General features: G+C 43.9%; 2 protein-coding genes across 4 annotated transcripts in view; one reads left to right on the forward strand and one right to left on the reverse strand.

The window, feature by feature from the left end:
• Positions 1 to 8,557: 8,557 nt before the first annotated feature.
• On the forward strand, positions 8,558 to 15,003 carry gmpr (guanosine monophosphate reductase). The gene is made up of 9 exons (XM_069681461.1): positions 8,558 to 8,926; positions 11,602 to 11,721; positions 12,099 to 12,182; positions 12,262 to 12,435; positions 12,515 to 12,596; positions 13,084 to 13,190; positions 13,925 to 13,967; positions 14,101 to 14,260; positions 14,378 to 15,003. The coding sequence occupies exons 1-9, from the start codon at positions 8,840 to 8,842 to the stop codon at positions 14,556 to 14,558; spliced, it is 1,038 nt and encodes a 345-aa protein (XP_069537562.1). The 5' UTR covers positions 8,558 to 8,839; the 3' UTR covers positions 14,559 to 15,003.
• Positions 15,004 to 16,071: 1,068 nt separating this feature from the next.
• Positions 16,072 to 23,917, reverse strand: part of atxn1a (ataxin 1a) — a 100,974-nt gene continuing 93,128 nt past the window's right edge. For all 3 annotated transcript variants that reach the window (XM_069680982.1, XM_069680983.1, XM_069680984.1), the window contains one exon: positions 16,072 to 22,832. In XM_069680982.1, coding sequence (XP_069537083.1) covers positions 22,242 to 22,832 — 591 coding nt within the window. In that variant the 3' untranslated portion in view covers positions 16,072 to 22,241. The remainder of the gene's footprint in view (positions 22,833 to 23,917) is intronic.

The raw sequence follows: 23,917 nt of genomic DNA on the forward strand, positions 1-23,917 counted from the left end.
TGAGTGGAGTGAAAATACCTGCCATGACTTTAGTCCTCTGCTCTCCAACACCCCAGGTGGATTGTACCCTGAAAGGTCAACATGTCATTTGTCATTGTCAGAGGAGGGACGGGATCTCAGAGTCTGTCCATGTTGATGAGAAATGACAGCTCCACTGGACTGTGGTTATAAAGTCTGCAAATAAGTCCAGAAGCTATTGATTGGCCTGACTTTTACCGACTCTCTGGATGACAATGCGTCTCTTTTTCTCGTCTTATCTCTTTTTAACTTCCTCTCAGACACCGCGCGCTGCCATTAAACAAACTCCAAGGGCAGCGACAGCAGCAGGGAGGGAGAGGGCTGCTGTGATTTCTCAGCCATGCAGAACGCTGCTATTTCTGCAGGTTGGAAAACAACAACACAATCAGTAACATTAGATAGGACACTACCATGTGGTGAAGTTAAACTTTAACAATAAATGACACTTTGTGTAAGTGGGACAAGCTGCGTCTTTATAACGGCGGCACGTATTCTTTGGTAACAAGTAAGCACGGTAAATGGAGCTGCTTTTATCTCCTTTAGACATGATTTGACTCTACATGGTTACACTTATTCTAAAGTATGTTTCTTAAGTCATGAACCAGCTCATAAAATCAACCATCGTCTAGGCCCCAAATACTTTCAGTCTCAGTTTTTCTCTGTAAAAATGAAAGTGAAATATTAAGCAGCAATTATCTCCAAATTGAACTTCCCCGTCTATGTCATCGGATTTTCCTTCTTCGAGTAAACAATCACCCGAAGCATGATCATCAAGTCATAAATGTGGCACATGTTTCCGTGAGAGGAGCGCAGACGTAACGTTCGCCCTCAGCATGTGAGTGTGAAGTAATTGAACTCTTCCTGCATGGACGCGCATAAAGGAAGTGCTCTGGACAGGCCAACAAACACACACAGGGAGCCAAGAGAGCAAATTGTTAGATATGGATCTGTTGGGACATTAATGACATCAGAATCAGGAATACTTTATTTATTCCTGGGGGGGGGGGGGATTCGGAAGCCATCGTTTATCCCTGGGGTCAAATTTAAACCACCATAAAATGATTATATAATAAATAATATAATTTCTATTGACTGGTACCAGTCTCATGCCTTGGTTTTTCCAGCTGCTTCCTCAGGGGTTTTACCAGTGTACATGTGTATTCCAGGCACAGCTGGACTGTGCGTCACTTGCTGCCCGTATTTCATGACGTAATTGCTCGGTGCATATTGTCTGAAGGGGCGGCGGTCCACAAAACGCAACCAGACATTCATCCACAGTCACGTGGGGGCCTGGAGTGTAAAGCAAAGGTAATCGCTGAACCCACTTGTCCCATACAGCCCTTATTGCTTGTTTCTCTGTCATCAAAGCGTATGACGTAAGAAAACATTGAATGTCTTTAGAGACATGGTGGCTGGAAAGATTGCCCTTCCAGTGTCAGCATTTTGCCTTTCGACTCGTTCACTCACGCCAAAATGAGCGAACAAATATAGGCTCGCAACCTGATCACATCCAAGCCTTTCCCACTGTCCTCATACTGTACACAGGCCTCCCTTCTTTACTTATCATCTCAAGTGTATCCTTCTCTATTGATGGTGTCATCAAAAGCTCAAATGCTGATTTAATGTCTTGGACATGGCTGACAGCTTATTCTTCAGAGAGCACGAAGAGAAAGCAAACAGCACCAAGAGAAATGGTTAAGAAGGCCACCCGTGGGGGCGCTGTTTAGCTCAGTCGGTAGAGCAGGCGCCCCATGTACAGAGGCTGCAGTCCTCGTCGCACTGATCGCAGGTTCGACTCCCGGTCTGCCGATCGTTTGTGCATGTCATCCCCCACTCTCTACTCCCAACATTTCCTGTCTATCTTCAGCTGTCCTATAAAAATAAAGCCAAAAAGGCCAAAAAAATAATCTTAAAAAAAAAAAAAAAAAGAAGGCCACCCGTGCAAGCTTTTATACGTTTGCTCCTCCCCTGAACTATCAATGTCCTTGCGGGAACCATATGCCCTCAACCCCACGTCATGGGAAATATCAAAGTCTCCCCCCATGTTGTGTGAAATATCAATGTTCTTGCAGGAAATATACAGTATGTCCCCACCCCCATGTCTTGTGAACTATCAATGGTTCTTGCACGACTACAGGTAGGGTTAGATGATAAAATTGCATGTGTTAGTGACCGCCATATCACCAAGCAGCAACCTCCGGTGTTGAAAAATGAAGCCAATACGGAAGTGCTTTAGCTTTAGCTGCTTGTTAGCCTGTGCAGTGTTTGTCAAACATTTATTTAATCGTCTGCCAGTAAATAGGAGTCAGGAGTTTAAGAGATTACAGCGGACTGCAGTGATGAGAAGATCGGTTATTTTAAGTTTCCCGTTACGTGTCGGCTCGCCGCTCTCTCACCGGGCGAGCGAGCAGCGAGTCCGCTTCATCTTTAGTCTGATAACTAAACACCTGCAGTCAGTCACCCACAGAATCTCCTCCTGGCAAAGTCAAACTGGCTCATTCATTATTTATACAGTCTATGGCTAATAACCGCTAGCTACGCTGAGGAGCATATAGCCTAGCTTCATAGCCGTAGCTGTCTGATTCATGCGGTCCGCCTATAGAGCTCAGCCATAGGCTTTAGCTCGGTCGCGCTCTGCCTCTTTGCTGCCTCTGGATTAGCCGGCTCCGGCATTTCCAAAATGGCGACCCCCAGCGGCGGCGCAATTCGGGCTTCAAAACGCTGCTTCAGAAACCAATGTGTGACGTCACTGAGACTACGTCCATTATTTATACAGTCTATGAATATCACCTTAAACAACCACAACAGTGTGTAAAATATTGATACTTCCTGGTGTTTCATACAGCTAAAACAGCCTGGGGTCAAATTTATATTTACTCAGTTGTCCCCATTACATTCGGAAAAGTCTTGAAATATGAAGCAAAAAATGTTGTGAACTATTTATTTAGAGACGTTAAACATTGAATGGGGTCAAATTGACCCCAAGGATAATACCTGAAGCAACTTCCTGGGAATCTCAAGCCTATAAATGATGCTGTTTCCCACATATCACCAGATCACCAGTATTTTTCTGTTAAACTGTCTGAGTTCCTGACACGCGTCGCACGAAGCCACAAACAGCGCCAAACTTCCCCTATGACAGCAGACTTCCTGGTGACCCTGTGACAGGTAGCGGAAGCTCAAACAGGAAAAGCATCAGACACGTCGGGAAACAAATGTTTCAGCACGAATCATTGTATTGTGATTTATTGCTAAATAAAGCAGCGGGGGAAAAAGAAAAGAAAAGCTCTTCTGAGAACATTTCCTTTTGTCGCACTAATCCAAAATGTATCTACAACCACACACATGACTGCATTAATCTCATGTTGGAAAATTTCCAACAGAATATGGATTTTGCAGCGGGAGGTGACGTGTCAGAGACATAATAGAAAGAGGAAACTAAAAAGGCTTAGTGGTTTCAAACAAGACTGTGGATTTGGATTTGCCTAATCTGTTGCATATTTATGTGTCACCGGAGTCGTGTTTTAATAAAGCGGCCTCGGCGTGTGCGACGTTTACAGCTCTTTAATGATTTGCGGAAACAATTTACGGAGCGGTTTTTCAAGGTTTTCCTGCAAACATGACATGTAAATCTGCTTTTTAAAAACCTCTTTAAATGTACTGCCAAAAGAAAAAATCTCCCACTGTCTCCGGCTTCTTTGGCTTTGTTCTGCAAGTGTCCCCTTTCTAGTGGATGTAGCTCAGAGCATAAGTCCATAAAAGCTAACAGGCGTGGCTCATGACCCATTTTGCATGTATACTGCTGCATCAGAGTCTCTCTAAACTAAACATGTGGTTGTTTTGTGTCAATATAAATGATCGGAAACTGCAAAATTCCAATTAACTCTTTCTCATAACAGATCTGTATCTAACAATTTGCACTCTGTGCTCCCTGTGTGTGTGTTTTGGCCTGTGCAGTGCACCTCCTTTACGTGCACACATGCAGGCGGCGGTTCTCCCCTGCTTCTGTAATCACTGGTAAATTACTTCACACTCGCATGCTGACAGCGACTGTCACGTCTGTGCTCCTCTCACGAAAACATCTGCTACATTCATGACTTGATGATTAACCTGGCTGCTTGTTTACTCCACACATGACAAGGAATGGAAGTTCAAGAAGACAGAACTGACTGAACATTGACAGCATGATGGTTAAGGTTAGGAGCTTATTTATGACTCAGAAACATACAGCAGAATAAGTTTAAGCATGTAGTCAGATTTTATAATCTCTAATTTAATGGGAGAGATGATGTTATAATTATGAGGCACAACGCAGATAAAAGCATGTCGGATGTCGAAATAGATCTGAAAGTAAACAAGTCTGCTCACTTCCTCTGCATTTCACGCTCTGTCTGAAGACATACCATGCTTTCTTGTTAACTCAGGATGACATTTGACCTACTTCTTTTGGAGTTTGAGCTTGTGAGGATCATTTTAACACATATGCTTGTGTAAATATAGTCCACACAGAAGCCAGGGCCTACTGAGAGAAGCACTTACGAGCGCACGTTCCCCCATGGAAAAGATTCTTCTTCTTCCACGTTACCTGAGCCAGTCAACACACAAAACAAGAAGAATTTTTAAGTTCTTATCATTTCAACTCGTGCCAGGAAAAGAACATCAAAGATTCTCGCCAACCTCACCCACCCACAGCCATGCGGTTTACACATCTGCCTGGCCTGATGACACACCGCCCAAGAGAGACACATCTACTCTGAATGTGTCTGGGAGATGTGTTTCCTGCAGGCAAACAGCCCACCTCTGGATGGTGTCGTCAGCTGGTAACAGAGTGAGACAGTCTGGCCTGTGTGTGTGTGTGTGTGTGCGTGCGTGTGCATGCCTCCATGTTCTCTCAGACGTTAAAGTTGAGTGTAAACAGCATGCCACTGCAAGGCTACACAATGTTCTCCACGCAGAGAATTCAACTGTTGTCATTAGCACGTCCACTTCAGCATGTACTAGTGAAGTGTGGCGCTGATTTAGACCGCTAAGGCCTCACATTGCCTGTGCATGCATGGAAATGTTTAAAATGTAAAAGGAGGGGCAACATTTTCACGACTAATTGCAAAATCACGAGGAAAGGCACAAAAGGCTATCTTTGTCAAAACTACATACTGTTAAATATGAAGCCTGAAGAAAACAAGAACCTTAGTTATTTACATTATTAGTTTAAGGTTTCCCATGTCTAAGTGTGCGCCTGAGCTTATAAAGTCAAGCAAAAAACGTGCAAAAAACAGCCAGTGAGCTAGCTTAACGTACGCAGCATGTTAAGCTAATTTACGTGCACAGCAAGTTAAGGTAACTGGGAAGTTTTAATGGAGGTTCTGTTCTGACTTTCTGTTGGCCAGAGTCCCGGTGTCACAGCATCATTAAGTACAAACACAACACAGCGCAGAAGCCCACCGGTTACACACAGTGCCTATAAACCTGTATAATGGGCGGCTATTGAAGATGGTTAATGTTAGATAAAAACTGAAAACATGCGAACAAGACGAATCTACAGATACACTAGCAGCTCTAACTGCTAATGCTAGCTTGCCAACATGCTCACAGCGGCAATGCTAGCATACAAATACAATGTTTACCATGTTTATCATACTAGGTTAGCATGCTAGTATTTTCCAAATCGCTAAACATGGAGTTAAAGTGAAGCTGGGTCGAATGAAGTGGAGGTGGGAAATGCAAAAGGACACATTTAAGGATCACAGAGCTTAGTACGTCATCATGAGGACAATGTGAATCCAATAGTTGTTGAAACATTTCAGTCAGAATTACAAACGTGAGCATTATCAGGCGATCAGCAAAAGTGTTAGCATGTGTAGCATGTCATATAGCGACAAAAGAAAGTGTGTTAATAACACACACGGTTGGACTGCAGACTATAGGGCACTGTACATCAAGTTAAACATTACAGGTACTGTCTACTAGTTCAAACAATGAGAATGACCCGTGCCACACAAGCAGTAAAACTTAGATGTACACAGAGATAGCTACCTGTTGCACTTTGACCCACACCCATAAGTCTGATGAATATCTGAGGCTCCATCTGGGACCACGACGAGCTGCAACATGACACAGTGAGGACACAAAGTTTGAGCCAAACTGTTCTTTTCTTATCAGTTGAACTGCCTTAAAAAAAAAAGTGACCTTACTGCACCTTCTTATCGATGCAGTTCAGTGTGACGTGCACAAGGGGTTAAAGAGCAGTAGGTTTACTGCTTTACATCATGTGGATTAGTCCAATCTAATGCATTATGTAATAATGAGGCGAGCGGTTAGTTATCTGTCTATCCAATGAAAATCATGAGTACAGTATAGATTTTTTACCTCCGAGAAGTGATCTGTAAATAAAATGTATCACTATGAGACTTACTGTAATCATTAACTTCCATTAAAACATTATATGGTTTAGCCAATTTGAATCAAACTACTTTTATCCCACTATATTCATAAGCGCAGAGTTTTAACTGGGAATTTCCCAAGAATCATCCTCATCCTCTTTCTTTCTTTGTAACAGGCTTGTCGTGCGGGCTTGTCTTTGTTGGAATTTCCACATGCTTCAAGAGTAATCGCTTCCTGCGTGGACTGAATACAAAGGAACATTAGTTATGAACAATGCATCAGTGGTGTTGAGGCAGTGACAAATAAAGACATATCATAAAGGCACTTCTCGTTGCCAGGAAACACTTAACAAGAGTCCTGACCCTGGCGCTCACTCTCATGCTCTATTAGCAGCTGTTTTCTTTAGCTGTGCTGCCATCTAGTGGTCTGTCTTTGCACTAACAGTTAGAAATGCTGGGAACTGATGCTCAGATTTTCTTAGATCTGCTACAATGACACAGATAACGCATAATGACGAATGGACCTACTTATATTTCCATAAAAAAATCATTATTAAACGCTAATAGAACCCATCCATTATCTATACCGCTTATCGTCTTCAGGGTCAGCTGGAGCCTATCCCAGCTGTCATTGGCCAAGAGGCGGGGTACACTCTAGTCTGATCGCCAGTCAATCACAAGGCTGACACATAGAGACAGACAACCTTTGACACTCACACCTACAGGCAATTTAGAGATAACCTAACGAGCAGGTCTTTGGACTTTGGGAGAAAGCTGGAGTACCTGGAGGGTCACAGGGCGAACATGCAAACTCCACACAGAAACGCTTTGTCCAAACCAAGATTTAAACTATAGGAACCTTCTATCTGTGAGGTAACAGCACTAACCACTGCACCACCATGCAGCCCCTCTAATTTGAATAAAACACAAGATACTTGAGCCCTAATGATACGGATAAGCGCTCACTGAAGAAACCCCTCATCCCAAGACTTACAATTAACCTACCACATGACCCTTAGTGGTCACCGCAACCCAAGCAGAATTGCCAACTTCAGCAGACCCAGGCTCCATTCATACGAGCTCCAGGTATTGACAACGCCGATACTACAACAATGTATTCAGCACAAAAGAGAAAAATAGAGAGAAGTGTGTTAGAAAGAAGACAGGGAAGGCAGAGCCGGGGTTAGGTGCCCTGTCCGGGTCTAGCACTTACCCCCGCCGGATCGGCCTGTACAGTTAGAATCATTGCATCTTATAGGATATGATTGTACATTGATCATTATTGAAGAAAAAGATTTGATCTCAAAATGCCTTTAAGAAGTTTAAGTCTAAGATTGTACGAATTGCTCTCCTACTTGTCTTAAAAATGACCTTTCAGGCCTGTCTTGTGAGGTGTAATCAAATCCATGAATATGCAAATATTGTTCATTTGTTAGTTTGACTGTTTCTCAGTGTTTCTGTGGTTCCTTATCACACTTCATAACTCCATGTAGGACCCAGATTGACTCCGTATTCTTCAACAGAGATGAAGGGTGTGCACTAAAAACCTCCAGCAGATGGACGTGAAAGCAGCCTTCTAGCGTCAAACTCTGCACATACATCATTTTGCACAGAGGATGTCAAACTTTGAAGTGAAATACCATGAACTAAAACACACTTCTGAGCCAAGTGAGTCTATAATACAATACAGACTATAACCAAGTGCTCTAAATAGGGTTTAAGACTTCATCAAGGAGGCATTAAAGGGTTAAAACTCGATTCACTAAACTAAAGTACCTCAACATCTAAGTAGTTTCTTTTCATTGGTATGCATAGTTGAAGCAGTGCACAGGACAGATCATCAAATGCACAATTTAAAAGGTGCACACATATCGAGGGAAGATAAAAAATACACATGCAAAGAAACAACATGTCTCAACATCTCTCTCTCTCACTCTTGTCCTTGCTGTTTGCTCCCTCCCTGTGCTGTCTGCCAATAGCTCTGGGAGCAATGCCCCAACTGGACAGCAGGTGTGCTCTTAAGCACTGCAGCACACATCCCACTGCAGTGCAACCATGTCTGTGTGTGTAAATGTGTGTGTGTGTGCGTCATGTGCGCCTGCCAGCTTGGCCACTGCTGCTCCTGCCACTCTGAAGGAGCAGGGGGAGAGAGAGAGAACGCTGGAGGAGTGGAGGGAGAAAGAGAAGGAAGGGGGATAGAGAGACAGAAAGAGAGAGGGGGAGAGAGAGAGAGAGAGAGAGGGAGGCCCAAATAAAGCCATGGGGGCCGGGGCTGGGATGGGCCCCCTTTTGCTATAAATACGCTGGCCGCCTGGAGGCTCGGGTTTGGTGGTTGGGGCTTGGGACCAGCGACCACCTCTGCTGCAGCGGCCTTCCTCAGGGGATTCTCCTCCGCATACTCATCCTCCTCATCCTGGTCATCAGTGTTCAGGACAGCCAAGATGCCTCGCGTGGACGTAGACCTCAAGCTGGACTTTAAGGATGTGCTCTTCAGACCCAAGAGGAGCAGCCTGAAGAGTCGCTCAGAGGTCGGTACTGTTTACTCATTGATAATGCATCAAATATTGAAACAGTTAAATCAGAGTGACAGCCATCTCTGAAGGAGAGTAATCAGTTTACTGTTGCATTCAGGAAGAACACTGAGGTTTACGCGTCTATGCTGAGTGACGCAATAGAGATATGTTAACTATTTATACATGGGGTTGTATGGTGGGGGTGCAGGAATCTCGGGGCCTACAAACCCGGTGTGTTTCATTCATATCATGAGGCACACTGCAGCAGAAGCTATGACATTATTTAACCCCATAATCTTAAAAGGATGTCCAACTAAAAATGTAACACTACATTTGTGCCTCTCTTTGTTTTATGTCAGCCTGTCGCTGTACGCTGCCTTTTAGTGTACAAAGAAAGCCACCCTGAATGAGCATGCAACAGTGGAGTGACCTTCTTAAAGGTGACAGAAAACAAGGCTAGCCAGCGCCAGACAGACGCTATAAACAACAACTGTCTACAAAAAGGAGATAAACAACAGAAGAAAAAGACATGAGTCGGGATAAAAAAGGAGATTTTGATCTGATTTTGTCATCACTTAGTGTCTTTTTACGCAGCAAAAGGTCACAATGTTTCTAAAACACCCTTTGTTTGCACTCTCGAGGGCAACACAACCCTTCCCTCTTTGTGTGATCTTCACAGCTCACTCAACTTAACTATGTTTACCCAGATCCAGGCCTGGTGCTGACCCAAGATCATGATACTTTGGTGGTACAAGATCTGTGTTGGACGGGGGAAGTGGGTGGGAGTTGGCTTCTGAGAGGTGGCGAGCAACATGAGACACGGGGGACTTCTCAGAAAACCTGTTTAAAAATAGTACTGCGTGGTACAGACAAGCACAGCACATGCCACCGAGCTATCATGATAACATTAGATTTATTTACACTGACACAGATGACAGCACAGAGAACAGTCAGTACTTGAGAATCTAAACTCATTCCTGACATACCATCAAATCTTCCTCTACTAGAACTTATTAGAAATTTAAGATAACATGACATGATTTCAGCTAAATCTAACTACTAGCATCCACATGTTGAAATTCGGACTGCTCTTGTTTAAATGATGGCTGTATTGAGCAGGAGAAGAAATCCACCTGCCAAAGCTAAGCATATCAGGTATTCGTTTACAGGAGAGGAGGGTGGTGAACATCATGGAAGATAACCTACACTAATAACAACAGACCGCATGCTAAGCTAGTCGGTACTCAAACAATGATGCACCAAAATGGAGCAGAAATTTGTCCCCGTAGTCTAGACCAAGTATTTGCAGATACTCGCATCTCTGATATGAATTTTGAGTTAACAAAAAACACCTGAAATATGCCCATAAATAGACGATTGGTTAAAGTGCAGGCTATGGCTACACATCTGTATTAGCTTAGCCAGATGCTATGATAAAAAAAAACAGTGGCATCCAGTGGTAACACAAATTAATAGCGAAATGCCATTTCTTCTAGGGCCTGTTTTTTTAAATGGTCAAATTCAGATTATGCTAACAGCATAACAGCAGATTATGCTGTGTCATGCTAATCGATGTGTTACTGGTGACAAGACTGGAAAATCCTGCTGAGTCAGTGTGCTGTAGTAAAAGACGAGATACACGCACAACCAGACTCTCCTCCCTTCCCTTCCTTACTTCTTACACCACTTTCCTCTTTCTCTCACTATTATGAGTTATAGCCGCATTTTTGCTGTGGCTCTGAAAATCATTCTTCTGTGAAGGGTATGGCACACTTTGTGCTATAAGCCTATTCCACAGCTGAAGTACTCATTCATCAATGTGCAGCGGTTGGGTTAAAATTGAATATTTTAAATTTAAATTTAAAGGGGTTAAATTCGTTTTAAACACTTGAAACATTAACAACCTGCCAGCTAGCTAAGCTTCCCTGTAGCGAATATAGCCTACTGTATGTTTCTGATCTGGCTTAATAACTTTGAATATTAAGTTCTGTATGTTAATACAATACTTTAGCAAGTAGGTTAGCAAGTGACATAAGAAGACGCTAAATGATAAAACCTAGTGTAACAGTAGCGCAACTAGAAAGGCAAAAAAATGGCAAGGAAATGTTGTTTAGCAAGATGTAGCTTAAGTTTAAGCTAGCTAAGTTTTAGCTAACAATAGCCACCATAAGCTAGTATTTGTACCTGGCTTGATTGTAAGTTTACAAGGGTACATTTCTTTTCCTTATGTAGTTATTTTTTTATTTGTAAGAAGAACATGTTACTTCTTCTGTGTGACTACCTAATAGGCTAAATGTTTAAACACCAATACTGAGCAGCTAACCGTCCAGTGGTTAGCCAGCTAGCTCATTAGAGTAACACCTTCATAGCTATCACTTGCATCATCAGAAGTACTTGCCTGTAAAGAGAGCAGCTAGTGTGCTGGGGGCCTTGCGTGTCATGTAGCGCATCACATTACAGCAGCACTAGGCTATCCACTGGATCTAAATGATTCAGTGCATCCCCATTATGACCACACACAGAACATGAGCTGCTCCAGTTTTTACAAAAATCTGCAGCCTCACTGAGTCTACTGTAGATTAAAAAATAATAATAATTCATAATTCAGTTCATAAAATACTTTTCTAGTAGCCTCTCGTAATCTTCTTAAATCAAGTTTCCAGAGTAACTGAAGTCTCTTTCTCCCTCAGGTGGACCTTCAGAGGACCTTCACATTCCGCAACTCCAAACAGACCTACACCGGCATCCCCATCATCGCTGCCAACATGGACACCACAGGAACGTTTGAGATGGCACAGGTCCTCAGCAAAGTGAGTAAACACAGCTAAACAGTTGAACAATAATTAAAAGCTTTCCTTGTGTTTGTTTGTGCTTTTGTCTCTGTGTGGGCCTGCCAAGATCTCTGCGTGTCCTTCCAGCAAGATGCAAATATTAGACATAAAAATCACGTAACAAAAGCTGGGATGCTGTGGGGAGTTAAGGGAAAACATGAATTAGGAACCTTGTCCTGAAGCTGTTAGCCATCTGCTAGCTTGGTGGTGTTTCTCTTTTGTAACAGTGTAGTCATGTTGTTTGACCAGAAAATATGAGTTATACAAAGAAATACCATAAATTAATAGACAAATAATGTGAATGTGGATTATTATGTTTGTGAAAATTGCTTTAATATCTATTTTCTTCTCGTTAGCACACCCTCTTCACAGCCATCCATAAACACTACTCCGTAGAAGACTGGAAAAACTTTGCTGCTAATCATCCAGACTGCATAGAGGTAATAACAACGTTTGCTTTTTTGAAGTTGTATTTAATCAGCAACATTAACATAATTACACACTGGCTTTTCTCTATAGCATGTAGCTGCTAGCTCGGGCAGCAGCGAGAAAGATCTGGAGAAGCTGTGTGCCATCTTGGAAGCCGTCCCTTCCCTCAAGTACATCTGTCTGGATGTGGCCAACGGCTACTCTGAGTACTTTGTGGAGTTTGTGAAGACGGTCAGAGAAAAGTTCCCTAAACACACCATCATGGTAAGAGAAATGTTTGGGTTACAGATGTGATGTGATTTAAGATTAAGAAGTTTCTTATAATGCTGTGTGTGTGTTGCAGGCCGGTAACGTGGTAACAGGCGAGATGGTGGAGGAGCTCATTCTCTCCGGTGCTGACATCATTAAAGTGGGCATCGGGCCAGGTGGGTGGGTACGACTGTCTGGGTGTGTTTGCTTCTAGTCTGAGGAGTGTTCTTGCTTGTAAGTCAAGACAAAACTGCTCAGGCCTCTGATACAAACACAGACACAACAGAGACGGAAGGCATGCAAACAAATGCATGAGCCAGAAAGGGCGAAGACATAATAGTATCTTCAACAGGTTTGACTTTACAGACTGATAATATTCCTCTTACTGCACGTAGTGTATGCATCTGCATACATAGAGTCAGTACTGTATGTCCCAACTCTTAGAATGCATAAAACTGCAAGTTTAACAAGAAGAAAAAACTAATTTCAGTGTTTGCTGAATCTCTAAAGTGCTGGAATTCATATATTAAATAGCTTGTTCCACATTCTTCTGTTCTGTTCTGACAGACAGCAGTTTCCTGTAGCTAAAACAGCAACATTAGAACACAGAGCAGGATGTTAAATGAAGACCGACTTCTCTAATGTGCGACCTGTGTGTTGCAGGGTCTGTGTGCACGACGAGGATCAAGACAGGAGTGGGCTACCCACAGCTCAGTGCTGTGATCGAGTGTGCAGACTCAGCGCATGGACTCAAAGGACACATCATTTCTGTAAGTCCCACATCATGCATGCATTGGACTTAAAGGGCCAGTTTGCCAATTTTTAACCTCAGTCCTATCATGCTATTAAAACCTCCGCCAGACTACGTAAAACGCGTCATCTGGCGGAGGCCAGGGAGCTTGCTAAACTACACGTCCTCAATCTAGGACGCCCGCCTCCGATGTCATGTCTTGTTCAAAATCGTCAGGTTTGAAATGTTGACTGCAGACCTGAAGATTTTTTAGACGATCCCCCGGTATATTGTCGTCGTATTTAGGATTCTGTCCCGTGCTGAGCCATTGCCTGCAGCGAAACGGCAGTATTTTACTCCAGCGTCTCTCACTGGGCTGTTCCTTTCAGAGGGAGGGGCGCAATGCACGCTGGGTGTTGTAGGAAGGTAGAATGGAGAAACCACAAGTTGTTTGTACAACTTTATCCACAGCTATGGCGCCAATTTCAAATATTATTGCTTCTATCGATTACAGAGAACACCAGCTTTGACTGACAGTGGGTTTTTCCAGGGGCGGACTGCTCCTTTAACAGAAAAGAACACTTTAAATATCGAGGATGTTATATATGCTGTTGCAGAAACATCCTCAGCTCACTAATCTTGGTAACTGTAACTTGTTGCAGCCACTAGAGGGCGCCCTCAGCCTTTGAAGACTTATAGAATAATAAGAGAAACTTTTTGCCCTGTGATTCAATATGACGCCTTTTGGCTGACTTCTATCTCCTCTCTCTTCAGGACGGTGGCTGCAGTTGCCCTGGAGATGTAGCGAAGGCCTTTGGTTCGTACTCAACCCACATCTTTTGCTGCTTTTCATCCTTAAAATGACTCGCATATCGGGGTCACGTCTGACTCGGCTGTACTCTTCTCCAAAAATCTAACCTCACACAGCTTCTGTGCCTTTGCCTCCTCAGGTGCGGGGGCAGATTTTGTGATGATGGGAGGAATGCTGGCGGGCCACGACCAGTGCACCGGGGAGGTGATCGAGAAGAACGGCAAGAAGTACAAACTCTTCTACGGCATGAGCTCTGACACGGCCATGAAGAAATATGTGGGGGGAGTTGCAGAGTATCGGTAAGATAGCTCTTAAATTTAGCAACAAAAATACTTACAAGGATTCCTAACATCACAACACACTGAACTTTTCACTAAAAGATGTCCTGATTCCTTCTTTCTCCTCTCCGCTCTCAGGGCGTCCGAGGGGAGGACGGTGGAGGTCCCATACAGAGGAGACGTAGAGAACACCGTCCGCGACGTGTTGGGGGGCCTCCGCTCCACCTGCACCTACGTGGGCGCCGCCAAGCTCAAAGAGCTGAGCAGGAGAACCACCTTCATCCGAGTCACACAACAGTCCAGCCAAATGTTCACTTAGCAGGGCGACTGCATCGTCCACACATACACACAGGCTGCATGATATGGATCGTGTTATGCAGAGTTTAAACGTGCAATTGTAGGAGAGTGAAGGAGGAAGATGCACACACACCCACGTGAGCACCCAGCCTGCTTCCGTCGGACATCTGCTGTCACAAAGCTGTTAGTCCTCTGCAGGTTGTGATAAAAAGTTTGACTTGGAATATTCTCCCACAGCGCTCCAATCAACCCAATCCTACAGCGAGTGCGTTTACATGCTTACATGCACGTGCAAATACACAGAAAGAATGTAGCTGACAGATGCATGTAAACACACTCTGCAGGAGGAGGCTGGTATTGTGCAAGAATCATAGAGGGAAGGTAATGAACTGTATGTTGTGCAAATCAATATGCCAGATCCAGAGATGTGTCCCTTTAAGTGTCACTGGAGAAATCATGTTGCAATAAAGTGCATGCAGGACCCCCTGCTACTCTCCTCAGCGGTGTGGATCATTGTGTGAGTGCATGTGTTTTGTGTGTGTCAAAAGATTACACTGAGGCACCTGGCAACATCTGATATGTTTAAAGTACACCGTGCTTCTGCAACAGTCACATTTAATTCATTTGATTCTAATGTGTCTGACAGAAAAAATGTGTGGCTTCTGCTGCATTTAAGTGACCCATCCGGCCCAGCAGCCATTGGGCGAGAGGCGGGGTCAGTCAATCACAGGGCTGACACACAGACAGACAACCTTTCACATTCACAACTACAGGCGATTTAGAGCCATCATTTAACCTAACGAGCATGTCTTTGGACTGTGGGAGGAAGCTGGAGTACACGGAGGGAACCCCCGCATGCACAAGAAGAACATGCAAACTCCACACAGAAAGGCCCGCTACGTCTGAACTGGGGTTTGAACTAGGTACCTTCTAGCTATGAGGCAACAGCGCTAACCACTGCACCAACGTGCAGCCCACATTTATTTTGTAATCTGAAGCACTTTCTTCTACTTTAAGCAAGGAGGATTGTGTCAATAAACACAATGATCCGAGAATGATAAGTGTGCTTTATATTTCTGGACACAAAGGTGCCCCATGTACAGAGGCTACAGTCCTTGGAGCACTGATCGCAGGTTTGACTCCTGGTCTGCCGATCCTTTGGTGCATGTCTTCCCACACTCTCTCCTCCCCTCATTTCCTGTCTCTCTTCAGCTGTCCTGTCAAATAAAGACTAAAAACAAGGTGTACTGAAAGTAAACATAAAATACTATCTTTTGTAGTAACAGTTATATAAACATTTCATTACTGCTTACCTTCTGTTTGATGTTGCACAAGAGGCGACAACAATGATCGGTGTCTTGAAAATCATTGCAAGTTGTGCGTCATGCTTCCTATCGTACACTAGAGGGAGGTGTTTCCTGCTCCGGCCTCAGCCAAATCAATGGCAGAGGAACATATCTAATGAGAGATAAGGTATGAAATGTAGTATTTCGGGTTGTTGGAGTTGGTATCAAAATAAAGACACAAGTCAGTCATTTATTCCAGATATGTCAAGGTTTCATTTTCTTTTTCAAAGAGGTGCATTTGTACAGATGTCAAATACATACACCGACAGGGTTTCTCCTTTGCTATAGAGGAAAGGGGTGGTGAGACACGGGGACTTGGTGAGTACAATATAGTACAAACAAGTTGGCTGGGTTCTGCTGCGGCCCCCTGCGGGCCCGACTGTCCGTGCAGGTCTGTGCTGATGTCCGCTTCTCTGCCACCGTCTCACGGGCCTAAAGAGTCTCAGTTCAGTACTCGGTGTCACAGAGAAACATCTAGACAGACTGGTTGTTAGCCTCAGAGCTAAGTGTTCAGAACGGGGAGGGGGGGGTTGTGGGGGATTCAAATGAGCCACAGCTGACAGAGAAGCTCCACCCCATCCGTGGCAGTGGGCAGGGGTCAGAGGTCACGAGACGTACAGCCTGTCCCCCCGCTGAAGTGTTTGTCGCGTTGCACAGAGAGGCGGGACAAAGTACACTGAAGAGTAATCCAAGCCATCTCCAGCGTAATACACAGAGTATCATAATAATAAGTCATAGTTATTCATCAATTGTTAATCATATCAAATTATATGTAATAAATTTACATATCTTATAACCCACACAAACAGCCCACTATGTAAATTGATTGGGGTGAAACTAGACTGTTAAGTGGGCCTCTACACGTTTTTTTTTCTTTCTGCCTGAGTTGGTTATCCAGCGCTATGGACATAGACGACGTCATACAAAAAAAGAAAAAAAAAAAGATGAAAAAAAAAAAGGAATCCTGATCGAATTCTGTTCACTTTTAAACACGACAAAGTGCCAAAAACACATCCTTTTTTTGCAAAAATGAAAGTACAAACATCAAGAAACGAAGAGCACACATGCCTTTTTTTCTGATCGAAAAGTCAAAGCTCACACACCAACATTCATTTTATCTGTAAAATTGTGCAAGAAGCCAATTTAAAAAACAAAACACAGACGACATTAGCAGTGTTCCTCCGCTGAGGAAGCTTGTCATAAAAACTCAACAATGACACATTCTCTACATAGTTTTTAAGTCCCCTGACGTTATATTGAGTGCTACAAGGAGACCAAAACACAGAAAAAGCTCCTGCACCAAAGATAATGCAAAAAAAAAAAAAAAGCTAAAGTTTGTTACGCGCCGTTTTCACACCGCGCGACCGACCCGAGCTGCGCCGAGCGTCTGCCGAATCAGAGCCTAAAATGTGAACAAGCTAAAAGTGATTATTAGCAGCGCAGCCTGGCGGGTGTAACGGCGGAAAAGGCTCCAAACAAAACAAGGGATGCATTCCATGAGAAAAGGTTTTCCTAGTAGAAAAGAACCAAGGAACCACCTAACACCTCGGCCCGTTGGACCCAAGAACGCGCCGGGCGCCAAGCGAGATGGAGCACAGACAGAAAAACACAAGGTTACGGCAAGGTGATGTGCAAAAACTTAAACTTAAACCATCTCTCTTTTTCACCCCCTTTTTTTTTTCATTCTCTCCGTCTGTTTGAATGAATGTTACCCCCAGGAGGGGCTTCGGTCTGAGACAGAGGGGTTAGACCGAGCCCGTCCTAGGCTTAGAAAGTGCTGAAACATTATCAAGTCTTTTACATCTACTTACATGTGCATCTCTGTTGGTTGGTTGTTTTTTTGTATTTTTTTTTGTCTTTTTTTCTTTTTTGTTTTTTTTACAAAAAGTGGTCCCCACAAGCAATGAGGTTTCTTTTTTTTCTCTGTGGGTCTCACCGAGAACCGTTGAGGGGTCAGGGTTCATGATCTCACAGACGATTAGAGGAGGAAACACTCGCACACTCTCACAAACACTCGCACGGGACATACGGTGCGGACGCACAAACACACACGCACGGCAAAGAGACAGTCTTTCAAATTGAGGAAGGCCGCAAGGACAGAAGGGGACAAAAGGGGTACAAACAAGCTCTCCGTTGGTTTTGTTCCTCTTCACAGACATCCTCTTATTTTCAACTGACAGAAAAATACACAAGCCATCGAAAACAGATGAGACACTGGAGTAGGACTATGCTACATACACTTGGCACAGCAAAGGGGGGGACAAAATGTAAGTATTGCACATTGTGGTACATTTAGGGGGTAAAAAGGTGAAATTTGGGATCTTAAAAAACGAAAACTTCCTGGATCCTTCCTGCGATGTGCCGCTCCCTCTCCTGCATTCATAATGTGTCTACATGTCAGATTGCTTTGTTTCAAAGTCTACTATTAAAGCATGCATTTCCACCTCAAACACCTGCTGAAGCTAGTAGTGAAAAGGAGACCGAATATAAAAAGTCTGACGCACTCAAAGGTAGCTAACGGTTGTTGAGGGTTAATCGATTGCTTCGCCTCAGGAGGAGGTGCTTGCGAGGCTGGCTGGCTATGATTGGGTACCTGAAACGTCGTTAACGAGGTCACTACGGGAGTCGTGGCAACGAGGCAGACCTGGGCGGAGTCAAACCGTCTGCTGGTTACTTCAGCTGCAGTTTGAGACTCTGCTGACCAGCTGGGACCGAGGAGGCTCGGGGGGGGGGGGTTTGTTCAGTTACTGCATATACGAGACACTTCCCTGAAGAACTAGCAACACGTGTTGCGACTGCAATCTCTTTAGATTTAAATGGATTTATGATGAGGGGGATAGTGTTAGCTGAGGCTAATTTTGTAGAGGCTAAGATTGTAGTTTTTCTATGGAAATAAAGGAGGAGAGGATTTGCTTGTAAGTCGGGGGGGTTATTTGTGAAATGTTTATTGCAGAGAAATTTGAGTGGAATGTGTGTTTGTGTGTGCGTGTGTGTTTCACTCCTGAACATTTCCGTACTATTGCTTTCTAAAGTAACCAAAGCAACAACAGCATCACTTGGCTTTGGTTCAAACTGTCTTTGATTTTGAACTTTGTGATGACGTGAGTGGCAGACATGTTTGTTTACGTGTTGAGAGGGGGGGTTGGAGAATAAAAAGTCAGACATGTACAGAACATTCATTTACAAAACCCACTGCCACACACACATACACACATACACACACACAGATTGCAAAACATGCACACAAACACTCTCGACTAGTGATCATGTCGTTTGAAAAGGAAAAGGAAGAACTGAAAATGTACTCCTGTGGTGGTGTTGATCTGAGAAACCCTGTTTTATTATAAAAAAATAAAGCATTTTCAAATCTCACATGGGGTCTCCTCATGAACCATCATCATCAATCTGCCCTTTACTCGACCATCTATCCATCCATTCCTCATGCATCCTGCCATCACCCTGGTAAACTACAGACACCTGAAACACAGCTAATATTATCTGTGGGACGAAAATACGACTCTTTGAGGCAACCGAGACACTGCCAGCTAAAGAAATTGTCTCTGCAATATACCAAAACTAAATACAGAGGCTGTGCAGAAACCTCAACAGACATGCCTGCAGGAAGCCCTCATCACACTGCCCATGCTAATCCTACAACAGAGCAGGGTTATACTGTACTGTTACATCCCTTTCCAAACTAAATTAGTGTGTTGACGCAGCTTTTTCAGACCCGCTAATAGATGCCGATTGTCTTTTTTCCCACTGTCAGTGGAGTGTACTCCTTTCGGTCTCTTTTCTGCTGCGTCACCGCGTGACGTCACAAACACGGCAGAAACAGGGGCGAACAACAAACTTCCCCCTCGGACCAGAAGAAGCTCTCTCACCTCGCCAGTGTCTTGCCAGATTTGCTGCATCTAGCACGAAACAAAGAACAAATTTGGCGTTGAATGTTGCTCTTTCAGTTTTATGCAACAGCCGTAACTTAAATGCGCCGGAAAGGGGGCGGAGATTAGCGTCTGAATGGCGATTGTAGCCTTTCCCACTAAGCAAAAAAGCCGGGTGTTAGTGGGTTTTTTGACCAGTGGGAAAGGGGCTTTACATGCAGCAGGGGTTGAACATTTCCATGTTGAATGGCAACTTAAAATCAGTCCGCAATCAGATTTAAAAACTGGCTATTTCAACCAAAGTTGGAGAAAAAGTCCAGACTTTTTGTAATCGAAGGATCAAAGGTGGAAATGCTTCACATTGCTGCTAAAAACAACCTCCAAAAACTTGGGCTTCAGCTTTTCTTACCAAGCTTTAGATGTGGGGACAACCAAGCAGGCTCATCTGTTGAGGTAACCTTCACCCTGGTTTCAACAGCAGGAAAAGTGACTCTTAACAATTGCTTTATCTTCAACTAAAGCCAGAAAATTCAGTAGGCAGGCACGTGTTATAATTCTAGTTTTAACTGCGGTTATGTTTCCAAAAACTCAAATGTAGTTTGACCTTAACTGTGTTGCCGTAGAAGCACTTCCTCTAGTGCCCGTTGAGGAACAAAAACCCTGCTCTCCTCCAGTGTCGGTTTTGGGGCTTGTTTCAGGACAGGGCCGGTAAAAAATGACGTCCACCTCTTTCTCCTCCTGATGTGCAAACTGCAAGATTCTCTTAAGTACAACTCCAAGTAGGAGCACTGGACATTTATTTAGCACTGTCTACATCCTTTTCCTATACACAGTATACATACACTCATACACGAACGCACACACAAACACGCTGCGCTGTTAGCCGTGTGCATTAATCCAATGTCAGTCAAATAGTGTCAACAGATACAGTACACTTTACAGGTCGATTAGTTTCAGGGATGGTCTGTACTGTTTGGGTTTGTGTAAGCGCACACGCGTGTGTGTGTATGGACAGACAGAGACTCGAGCACACGCACACAAACGTTACAAATATATGACACCCTTCAAAAATCTGTGGCGTGAGCTTCTAAACCAACGCTCTCAGTCGGGATTATTTCAAAGCTTTTTTCCTCGCTTGAACCCAAACTTTCAAAATACATTTCAATACTTTTCCAAAGCTAGCTAGCTAGCCGTACAAGCTAGCTAGCGAACAGTCGTATTTCTAGTTCCTTTTGTCACCATTTTTTTATCTCTAACCGTCTACTTATACCTGCCACAATCTTCCCTTTCTTTCTTTGTGATCCCATGGCACGTCCCCTTCACTTCTCGAAAAGCTCTCCAAAGTGCTGCTGCTACTTTCCACCCTCGTGTAATACAAAAAAAATCTAAAAACATACAGTACTGCGTAAATAAAGAGACAACAAAAGCTTTGTCGGCTGTATGGTGAGTGTGACAGGTTTCTTTTTTTTAAGTGCTTTTAAACGTCTCGACCCCCTCGCAGAACTGACACGCAGAACCTTCTCGCTTCCTCTCACGCAGCCTTTTTTTCTGTTCTCGATAAAAAATATAAAGAAATTCATCCAAAAAAAAAAAGTTTGCCAACCCAGTGTGTTTGCACTTGTATGTATCAGGTTAGGGTATCTCACATATTATACATTAACATTGACCCACATGTAGGTTCATTCTTGGACTAAATGACCCCTGATTAAAGTTTTTGACAATCATTAAAACAACTATCTGCTGAGATAGATGATGAGGGGATGAAGAAATAAAGAAAGATGACAGTAAAGACTGAACAGAGTGAGTGTTGTTCCCTCTCTTTTATGTGGGGCACACTGGCACCACCTGATGACATCACTGCTAAGGCCTGGCACACCCTGATGACACAGCAAAAACAAGTGATTCCTTTATACTTTAGAAAATGATGTTTTCCAACCTCAACTCTGATTTAAAAATGTCATGATTTCGCCGCAAATCCGCCACGCTCAGGATCAGCTGACATTACATCACTCCCTGTGTGGTGCGAAAGTGTTTTCACCCAGACAGGATCACTAGCAACGCTCAGGGAGTAGAAGCTAACTGCGCGCTAATTAAATTAGCATTTTACATGATGTGTAACCAGCCAAGGTGAGCCGTCAAGCGTTGCTCGAATGTGCCGCACAGCCACCGTTCAACATTAAGCACGGCTCACAAATCTCTCACCAGAAGTCATCTCATGAAAACCAGCAAAACAGCACTGATTGCTTGTGTGATATCAAATCCATCTATAAAAAATGTGTTATAAACTACATGGACTTAATGTAAAGTGACACCATGTAGGGTAAGGTTACCTCTACAGTACAGTATTCAAGATAGAAAAATAAAAACAGAAAACTTTAAAACCAAGACAAATGAGACGTTAACGTGGGCATTCAGGTTTTCTTCTAGAATCCTCTCTTGTTTTTTCCATGTTGCTTTTTGAAGTCCTGCTGGCCTTCACTTGCCAATATTCGACCTTCCCTCGATGCTGACTTTCAACTCGTGAGGGATGAAGGAGGGTTTGGGCAGGGTCAAAGGCGGCTCCTCCTCCAATTTTTCTACTTTCCGACCCTCAGGCGCGGACCATCTCCGCTTCCTGTTTCCTGATGGCTTACTGGAGCCGCCCTCTGCACCCTGACCTTTAGAAACAGCCCCTCTCTCCCCAAACATGACATCCCCGTTTTCCACGTTGGCGCCCCCTCCTCTCCCGCTCCCACCTTTCCCCCGCTGGCTGATGCCATTCTCCCGCTCGCTGTGCCTGGAGCCTCCTCCACTGCAGCTTTGGGGAGCGTCTGATGCAGCTCTGTGGGGTTTGAAGTGCCCGTGGCTGGAGGGCGGGATGGAGGAAGGGGGTGGCAGCTCCAGGGGTTGGGTCTTCTTCAGAGATCCGTTCCTCAGGTTCTTCAGGGTGAGTGAAATACAAACATCGCCCACAGAGAGCTTGGTGCAGGGCAGCTCCAGGAGCTGGGTGGTCCGGTCGGGGCAGCATGAAGACCAACCTTGGCCGAAGACGAAGAAGGGGTACTCCACCAACACCTCCACGCTAACCTGGAGGAGAGGGAAAAGTGGACAGACACATTAAAACTAACAAACTTATCTGATTTAAGGCATCTAAAACATTAGTGTCAATCCATATTGTTTTTCCTGAACATGACTTGGCTAATCTGCTTTGTTTGATGGTGTCATCACATGCTGATTAATATATTTCAATTTTTTAAACATTATTTTGCATGCCTTTAGGACCTGTGTCCACCATCAGCGTTTCTTGCGCTGGCAGCGTCTATTTTCTATACAGCACAGATGCAGTTCAGTGTTTTCAGCGCTCAGTGTCCTCGGCACAAAAATGCCCTTGGTGTCAGCTGTCTTTTGTCGTTGCACTCTCAGCACTCACCGACCAATCAAAATCAAGAAGGGGCGGGACTTCAGATATCAACTTTGGCAACAACAATGGCAGAGGTGAAGGTAATCCTTCAGTGTAAAGCTGCTGCTAATGCCAGGACACGATTCCTTTCCACTGTTTTTCTGTTTATAATTTCCTTGAATAAATAAAGACCAATTCAAAAACAAACTTAACGCTAACTACCAAGGGAAGCAGACGTGCCCCAAGACAACTTTTGTAACCTAGTAACAGTAAGGGCCGGTGAGAAGCGCTCTGAAATTGAGGTTGTGGGCGCTGCCAGTACAAAAAACGCTGTTAGTGGACACAGGCCCTTAGTGGACACAGGCCCTTAGTGGACACAGGCCCTTAGCGGACACAGGCCGTTAGTGGACACAGGCCCTCATTAGAGAGTTGAGTGTTAGAGGCAGACAATGGAGGGGGCGTGGCTGTATGTCATGTGTTCCCCAAAAACATTAATAAATCCTTATCGGTGCATTGAAGTACATGTAATCACGGCCTTCCAACTTGAACCGAAAAAAAATAAAGGTGTTTATTAGCTGGCAAAAAATAAGCGTGTGTTTATGCTCTTATAGGACACCATCATTTATATATATATATATTTATATATAGAAATATAAAGTATATTTCTTTTTCACAAACAAGGACAGAGAGATGGCTGCTTGTAGAAAATCACAAGGATGTTGGTTTTGTCTAAATTTAGCTGAATGAAAGAAGTATTGAGACGTGTGGTTTC

Source organism: Semicossyphus pulcher, unplaced genomic scaffold (genome assembly GCF_022749685.1).
Source record: "Semicossyphus pulcher isolate SPU_LCO1_2020_fin unplaced genomic scaffold, fSemPul1.0.p SCAF_5, whole genome shotgun sequence".
NCBI lineage: Eukaryota > Metazoa > Chordata > Actinopteri > Labriformes > Labridae > Semicossyphus > Semicossyphus pulcher.

Bases quoted from the DNA above. Each gene is read 5' to 3' on its own strand.
- gmpr (XM_069681461.1), top strand. From the start codon at position 8,840: ATGCCTCGCGTGGACGTAGACCTCAAGCTGGACTTTAAGGATGTGCTC. The intron at 8,927-11,601 runs GTCGGTACTGTT...TTTCTCCCTCAG, and splicing joins GCCTGAAGAGTCGCTCAGAG to GTGGACCTTCAGAGGACCTT. The intron at 12,183-12,261 runs GTAATAACAACG...TTTTCTCTATAG, and splicing joins ATCATCCAGACTGCATAGAG to CATGTAGCTGCTAGCTCGGG.